The sequence below is a fragment of the Lutjanus erythropterus genome, chromosome 2 (assembly GCF_056507025.1).
Source record: "Lutjanus erythropterus isolate fLutEry1 chromosome 2, fLutEry1.hap2, whole genome shotgun sequence".
Lineage (NCBI taxonomy): Eukaryota > Metazoa > Chordata > Actinopteri > Lutjaniformes > Lutjanidae > Lutjanus > Lutjanus erythropterus.
This window is the reverse complement of record NC_139318.1, coordinates 30,972,994-30,981,924: the sequence shown is the minus strand read 5'-3', so window position 1 is coordinate 30,981,924 and position 8,931 is coordinate 30,972,994. Positions and strand designations below refer to the sequence as shown.

Below are 8,931 nucleotides of genomic sequence, written 5' to 3'. Positions count from 1 at the left end.
TTTTAAACAACTTTTTTTCAGGTTTTCAGGATGAAAGCTAATGGTTGTTTTGGTAAATGTAGTTCAGGTGCTCCACCTCCACCTCCACCTCCACTAAAGAGCAGCGCACAGCCACTTCCTCGAGCCTTTCTATGGGGCCATTTGGCTCTAAAATGGGGCTTTAGACAGCCAAGCTTTGTGATGGCAGGCTCGCTCACCCTGATTCCTACTTGTTTTTCCACCCTTACCTTTTAAAACATGTCCATGGTAGATGTGCTCTATTCATATCAGTCTTTAAATATGTTTTCAAATTTAAATACACATACAAGAACTCAATCTGTGAATAATCCTTGTAAGATTAGCAATGCTTCAGTGTGACAGTTACCAACTTTTCCCTTTTTCACTTTTAGTTATTAAAGTATGCCTAAATCATATTGTTTACATATATTGAGATTAAGATTAAGATATTTATGTGCCATTCCTTTTATTCTTTTTTTGACATTCTTACACACCCTTTGAAACAAATTTTCTCTGGCTGTTAACAATTTTTAGCACCTTTTTGGTTTCTGTGATTCTTGTGGTCTGTTCAAGTGGAAGTCATGAACTTGTAATTACGACATGGAAGTCAGAACTGAATGTCGTGAACTCTGAGCTAACAGAAAACTTACAGTTCACAATGTTGTGTCAAATGAGATCATCTCGTAAAAACGATGCACATGACTCCATTTGAACACATCATTATTTTTTGGCCTGCTAACTCTGTATCCATCCATTTCTCCAATATAATACAGTAGGCCCGCAACCCCCAAACTTTCACTTTTTTGTTCTGTCTGTCACACTGAGCCAAGCGACTGTACTTGATAATGCCTATGAATTTTAGGGTTATAACTATAATCTTTCTAACATTTGATTTTCTTGGCTAAAATTTTGTTCTTCACTATCAACTGATTTTGGTAATTATGTTTAGTACTTCACTCCTACTTCACTTGGTAACAGCGTTACCATAGATACAGTCTATGGTAACCACTGAAAGAATTTAAGCTTTACTAGCTGCTTAGGAACCATAACCACAGCACACACAGCTCTGACTGTAATCATGTATTAAAGGTCTGCCTCCCCACACAGGTATTTTCAGATTAGACCTGCTCTGATATTCAAAATTAGTTATGATATAAATGTTAACCTACCAAAATTAGACTAAGGCAGGTTCATACCTCAATGTCCACCTCCTAAATAAATTTAAATAAATAAATAAATAAATTTTTCCAACTGCTCAAGTTTGCATTCACAAAAGCAAAACTGTCCAGAAATGGTAAACCCATACACTGACCCATACATGAAGCACTTGTCAAACGGCCGTAAACGTTGGACGTTTCATTTCCTCTAAATTCCTCACAATAGGAGTCCTGCTTGTTTTGTTATTTTAAATCTTTTATTATGAAACAGTCAAAACAGGGAATGTTGTCTTCAACAGCAGTAATTTGACACAACTCGTTTCAGCTAAAAGCAAACATGGAATAAAGTAAAAAAAAAAAAAAAAAAAAAAAAAGCAGATCCTTTGAAGCAGAAATGACAACACAGGAGAGAAACTAAATTTTAACTGCAGAGATTCAGTTAGAAGCTACAAAAGTACTGAGAGCTGAACACACAAAAGCTTTTAAAAATGTTTTGTTGTCAACAGTCTGGCTACGTTCACACAGAGGAGGACAGAGAAACGTGACTGACTGCTCTCACACTGGGCTGAAATGAAACAAATGCACCTACATGGGGTAAATAATAAAATGTTTGGTAGGGGAAACACTGAAAATCTCATGAGTCCAGGTTTGTCCCTTGCCAGTCAGTGTTTTGATAGCAGTCATGCTGCTAGTTCACCAGTCACCACAACAGAAGAGAAAACATCTTTCAACCAATAAAATACCACAAAAAAATGGTATGCTTCCTGTGCTTGGTTTCCAAGGTGTTTACACTAGAAGTGAGTCCAGAGTTCACTTGAGAGACCACCCTGTTGCTTAGTTAGCTGAATCAACTGCCAAAGCTAACATTAGCTTGTTAATGAAGAATGACCTGGTTCTATGGTCGCAAAAAAGGTCGAGTATATGACTGCACACCTGATTAAAATACTGTTCAATAATGTAAACAGAAGATTGTCCCAAAAAACACAACACACTATGTGATCAAATGGTGTTGAGCATGTTAGCATAATTGTTTATTTCTCGCTTATTGTGAACTGCATGAAAACTACTACCTCTTAAACACACACAGAGAAGCTGCTCTGCTTTTAAAACATTTTTTTTTTCTTCTGTAAAACTAATATATTTGCAAGTTATATTAGCCTTTGAAGGTACAGTGACTTCCTGTTTACATTGTTGATTCCTTTGATTGAACAGCATTAAAGATGTTCCCTAGCAACCGATTCACAAATTACTACGGTCTTAGCTAATACATTTAATACGTTTTAAAAGTGAAACACAATTTAGTAAATCAGTGAAACTAACTAGCAACTGCTAAAAAAAATGTACAAAGCACTTTACAAACAGCAATGCAACAAATAGTGCAACTCAACTCCTATTGGTAGATGGATGTGGAATATTAAATTGTATGCATGTTTGTTGTTATTGTGTGTGTATATTTTCATTTTATTAAATGGTTTTCTCCTGCTTCTTGTGGTGATGATGATGAAGATATGTCAGTAAAAAGAACTATAGGCTGTAACTGTAAAAAGTACTCTAGATGTTGAATTGCTGATAATTACCCAAAAAATTACTCTAAAATTACACAAAAGTTAAAGTGATGCACACGTTGCAACAACGTACCTTGATTAAACCGTTAATGGTCAGAAAAACAAACCACACAGACATACAGATTAGCAGTTACATAAGTAAAAAATCAATAGGTCGTCTGTCAATAGTGTCCATAGTCATTCTTCATTTTGTCTTCTGGACTCATAACGAGAAATGGGAGGTCAGGCTAATAAAAGACTCTTCCTAAGAGGGATTGACGTGCTTTCCTTCCCAGTAATTGGCTGCGGAAACCGTGAAAGCGTGGAGTAATTGCATGTTGCTGTGTTTTAATTAGTGCTGAGGCTTATTGCACAGTGCTTCCCCAGGTGGCCTGTAAATTCACCACACACAAAACCAAACAGCCACTGCTGGTCTGTGGTGCATCACTTTACATTACAACAGATGATCGCTGGATAAAACGTGTTCCACCCACGTCTCATAAAATATAATCCTGCACACGCACGGCTGTCTGTTGGCCGTAGAGATGAAAGTGAAGAAACCTATGTCTAATGATGTATTTTTCTAAACATGGTTATGTTTCTTAAATTAATTGCAATATCCCCTCTTGTTTGTCCTTCACTATACACTCCTCCGATGTCTGAGTGGGTCATTTAAGGCATATTTAATGTACTGGAAAAACTATCAGGGTAATTATATGCTTGTATATGGTCTAGCAGATGTTCATGCTGTAGAAATTGTCAGCAATTAGTACTTAAATGATGATACAGTTTCTTGACTATATTTTCATGTTTTATGCATATCCAACATGGTGCCAGAAACGCACTGATAATCAGTTGTGTGTATTACATACAATCACAACTGAGCAGCTGCTGTAAAGCCACAAAAGTTGCCCAGCAACCAAATCCAAGTAAACTGGAAAACTGACAAACGAGACACTGGCTGCAGATGAGCAAATATTTTGACAATACTGTGACACATCACAGTAAATCTCATGATAATACAATAATCATAAATCAGTTTGTTTATTAGATGATTAGTCAGTGGTCAAGAAGAAGATTTCTAAATACTTGCTGGTTACAACTTCTAAAATGTGAGGATTTGGTGGTTTTCTCAACTTTATATTATTTTGAATTAGAAGTTTTTGACATGCAGATTATTGAAGTCAATTTTTGTATAATACAGATGTCAAAGCTCAGTCAGAAATATCTGTGTTTGTTGTATTCAGTATTTTAATTATAGTGAAAGGCCCAGAGTGTAAGACTGACAGGCATTTATTGACAGAATAATACAGAAAAGGGATTATGATATTCAGAAGTGTGCTTTTATTAGTGTATAATCACCTGAAAATATGAAGTGTTGCCATGTTGCACAGCCATGTTTCTACAACACCAGAATGGACAAACTAAACAAACAGTAGGTTCTCCTTGATCTGGCCTATTCAGTCCAGCCCTTTAATGACCTCAGTCCAGTCCTTTGATCATTTCTAATTATGTAGTATGAAAGAAAGTATATCATTGTGATTTTATGTAAAGATCGTGTAAAGAAAAAAGGAAGTTCTTCTAAACACATTATACATGTTAGGAAATAGTTGCTGAAAATGTGAAAACACTGACTTGTGGAGTTAGACGGGTAGACTGATGTTCATGATTTCTGTCTTCAGGATTTTTTGGGCGGACCTGAAACATGGCTTGGTGATGTGCAGGAGCCATTGTTCCTTCAACACTATATAAGCCCCACGAATGACACACGAACGACGCCACCTCTCCCTCCCCTCACCCTCTTTAACGGTCAGTTATGAATGTACCTGCAGCATCTCTCTCAGTCCAAATCAGCCCGGCAGTTCACTGTAGCTCACTTCAGCGCCGATGACCTGACACAGAAGAAAAAAACAATTCCATCCTGTCACCCTCCTCTGGCTCTGGTGGCTCAGACATGTCTGGACATGTCCAATAATGCTGCTAGACTGAGTGTACGTATTTCAGGTCGGTTTCAGGTTGAGACAGCAGAGTGGACACACCATCAGCATTTTCATTTTTTTCATGATTTTGTGACCTAATTTTATATACTTAGTCTTTTTAATCTTTCAAATTTGGCTGGGTGGTTAATAACACATGTTTCTGTGGTGTGACAAACTCAGAACACACATTTACTGTTCCTTTACAGAGTCTTTAAAACAAATAAAAATTAAAACCTCAAATAATTAGATTTTTGTGTGATACATATGCAAAGCTCACAGAGAAATATCTGTATTTGTAGTGTGCAATATTCTAATTCCATTTGAAGGTCCAGCACATAAGATTTACTTTTGTTTTTAGCATACATTAATGTAAGAATCATTGAATCATGTTTCTACAGTAGACTCAAGTAGGTTCTTCAACATGCTGAGAGAGACGGTGATGCAAGGTGTGCAATCTGCAAGCTTGCAGCCCTTTACTGTAATCCTGATGTGTGTGCATTGATTAGTTTGAACAGACACATGCACGAGTTAATCTTTTCCAGGTTCAAAGCTCTTTTATTTGACCAAATAACAGAAGAATACCGTGTAGCAATCAAAAAATGTTGCAATCAATTTACAGCGAACACTTCTGGTCTCAAATCACTGTACATTCCAGTCGGGACAAAGACTGAGGTCTGCTCAGAAAACCTTATTAGGCACTCGTCAACATGCTTTGTAGCGTTGGAAATCAGAAAAAGAACCCAAAAATGTAAGCTCATGTCATCTTTAACTAAACACTGGGTGTCAAGTAAGGCCTAATGGGCTGGGACAATGCTGGACAAAAATCTGTGGTTTAATAAATTCAGATTTATTCATTCAAATTTTGTCTCCTCGCAGTTGCCTGCTGTTTGGCCGTACGCCAGGACAGTGATGTGCGGATCTGCCTGCCAGATTATTTCTTGCCGAATCTCTGGGGTACCGCCATGCTCCAGATCTGACCGGGGGCAGCCTCCCAGTCACGGGAATGTATCTGCTCCTCCGACACCACCTGCCCTCTGGAGCCGCGGCCAAACCTGCGAGGGACGAGAAACAGGAGGCAGAGACTGATGTAATTACAAGTAATGTATGGTTTAAATCAGGGTTTCCTAAAGCGTGGTGCGTGCGCCCCTAGGGGTGCCTCAAGGGAATGCGTGAGAGGAAAAACGTATCGGCGATGTAATGATGTAATTTTGGTACTCTTATTATTACTAGTATGTTACTGGGCCTACTCACGCATGTCTCTCTCTGTGTCTTTAATCAGTGGGAGAGCTGACGGTATCTGTTTCTGAGCACATGCCTTATCGGGGCAGATTGTGTGTAACTTTGTTGCAATTTACTTCAAATTGTTGCAATATCTTTAATAGCATCTGAATGTGCCACCTTTACCATGGCGACAGCTATAAATAGGTTATGTTGTATTTTGTGTGTGTGGCGGAGTGGAGGCATGTCAGCCTGGTCGGGATGTGCAGCCTAAAATGTTTGGGACCTGCTGGATTTAAAGTTAAAGCCTTTCTCCATACATTTTTAATTAGCAAATTTTAGCAGTAAAAAAAACCCTCACTAAATCATTCTTCTGATGAGGGATAAACAACAACAAATACAATTCACAAGCTGTAATACGAGGTTTGTTCTTAACTGTGTTGAAATAATTAGAGCAGGATTATCACATAAGAGGTGGGTAAAAAGTAAAAGATGCAAGACTTTACAAGACTCTAGTCTTTGCCATATGGGAGGTGGTTGGCTCCTGAACCACTTTTAAGAACAATATCAAGTGCATGATATTCAAAAATTCCACATATGGTACTCAGTGTCATTTTAAAAGTCAGAAAACTGTGGACAATGATTGCAAAGATGTAAGTGGATTTTCATTTTTATCCGCATTTGGAGCTGCAGCAATTAGTCAATGATTAGTTGGTTGACAGAAAAACTACTTTGATAATCCTCAGTTCTTAAGCCATAACACTAAATATTTGATTCCAGCTTTTAAAATGTGAATCTTTGGCTTTTGGACTGTTGGTCAAACAGAACAAGACATTATAAAACAGGCTCATTATGATTGGCTGAGCTGCACTTGAAGCCAATGTGACTGCATTACATCAGCATTACAGCACCAAACAAACTGTAACAAAATGTGAAATGTTGTTATGAATTTTGATTTACTGTGTGGGCTAAACATGGATGACAGGCTGAAAGAGAAGAAGAGGAAGATTTAAAAGAAAAAAAAGCAACACTGAAATTAAGGACAGAGAAACTGACAAGTTGGAAACGTCAACAAACGAAGCAGCGTTAAACAGACTTTGAAGTCATTTATCATCTGCCAGGATGAGAGCAATTTGGCTTCTGATTTAAAAAAAAAAACCTGACCAAAATGGAGCTAAACCTGGCATCTCTGTCAGTTTTATGCCACTGTGGAAAACAGAGGATGAACACTATGATTTCAGGAGTTTTGTTTGCCTACGTGTAGGGTTTAACCGGCACATCAATGATCCACTGGTGAAAGAAAAAGAGAGTCCACAGGGGTTTAAACCACAGCCTGTTGGGGCTGACTTTGATGTTTGATGGGTTTTTTTTATATTTTACAGACTAATCATGATCTGTAGATTATTCAGGAGTGGAAATAATTATTAGTTGCAGCCCTATCTGCATGGCTCTTACAGTTCACTGATAATTTCAGACATTAGTGTTATAGAAGTTAAAAGAGTTATAAATGAGTCATAGATGTGTGTTGTTTTTTTTAAATGCAAATCCTCATGTGACCCTAACATGGCATTAAGCTATGCAGCAAGTTGTTTATACCCAGACACACCTGAGTTAGCCAATAGTTTGTGCATTTAATATCTCATTTTTCTGCAGTAGAAAAGCAGATATTTGGCTTTCAGCGGGTGTGGATAGGAAACCGCAACATAGAAGGTTGGGATGGTCGAGTTTTATTGATTACTTACGTCCTGTCTGATTGTTTTTATGTGTACTGTACGTGTGTGATGAATACAGGCTCTGTGGTGGCACTGACCTCTGCGGCTGATGAAGGACAGAGTTCCTGGTTTCTCTCTGGGATCCGAGCAGCAGAGCTCTCAGGACTGCAGTCAGCAGACGATCATCGATGCTGTTATCTATGTTTTCACTCTCCTGGAGCACAACACCACACACACACACGCAAACATACAAAAAAACCCAAAGCCCAATATCAAAAAGCTATATGTATTCTGTTTTTGTACATAAAAAAACACACAAAAGCACCATGACTAGATTAAATTTTGGGTTGCAACACAAACCCCGGGGGGTGTAACTCCAGCCAGTCGGTCCCGCTGCGGCGAGGGACCTTCAGATGTAGATATCAGCACACAAAGGCACAGAAATGTACCTCATGCCCAACCAAATATCCATCCACCCTTATCTTTATGCAAAACAAAACCCAGATCTGTCTGTCTCTGCACGCTACCTTGTGATCTGAATCCTCCTCGTCTATCCCGCTCTGACTGTCTGTTGACCCCAGAATACATTACAGTGTATTTCACACTCTTGCATGAAGAAGAGCACCATCTGAAATCTAAATGGACTGTGTGATTTAGCTCGTCTCTCTTGATAAAAGGGCTTGAATCCAATTTACATACTTCATCCCATGGAGTGACAGACTTCTCTGAAAATGTTGGCATGATTTCGGGTTGTGCATGTGCAGACTCATGTGGCACAGACAGTCCATATTTAAATCCTGCCTAGAGACAGACAGTATATTTTCACACATAAGCACCATGTGTGCTGAGATATGTTTAAGCATTAGATTCTTGTTTTCAGATTCCAAAATTATTATGGAAAATTGGATGTAACATGAATTATATGGAAGTAAACGACATAAATGGTGTTGTTCTAATTGTTCATTTCCTTCCTTCCCATGATAATGAAGTACTTGAAATGAAAAACGTGCAATTCAAGTTTGTGAGTGGTTTGTTGTCTCACCAGCCCCAGCAAGTGGTCGGCCATGTTCTCCTCCGAGCCTGGCAGGATGTCATTTTTGTCCAGACTGCCTTGGATGTGAAGAGCCCGACTGACGCCAGCCATCGCCATAATCAGAGCCAGAAGAGTCACCACCGCAGCTGTGTCCATGGTCAGATGAATGCCGGTGACAAAGGGGGAGGAAGATTCGTTGACCTGTTGAGTTCGAAAGGCTCGGCTCCTGGAGAATACGGAGGAAAAGGCTCGTCCTGCTCGGGGTTAAGTGTCCTCTCTTTGTGTGGTGTC

The 8,931-nt window shown here is 38.8% G+C and overlaps 1 protein-coding gene across 1 annotated transcript; it reads right to left on the bottom strand.

Annotated features, from left to right (window-relative positions):
* Positions 1 to 5,018: 5,018 nt before the first annotated feature.
* npffl (neuropeptide FF-amide peptide precursor like) lies at positions 5,019 to 8,931 on the bottom strand. Its single transcript, XM_084745342.1, has 3 exons — positions 8,650 to 8,931; positions 7,706 to 7,821; positions 5,019 to 5,729 (listed from the first exon to the last, which is right to left on the bottom strand). Exons 1-3 carry the CDS (start codon positions 8,794 to 8,796, stop codon positions 5,609 to 5,611), a joined length of 384 nt encoding a protein of 127 aa, XP_084601468.1. The 5' UTR covers positions 8,797 to 8,931; the 3' UTR covers positions 5,019 to 5,608.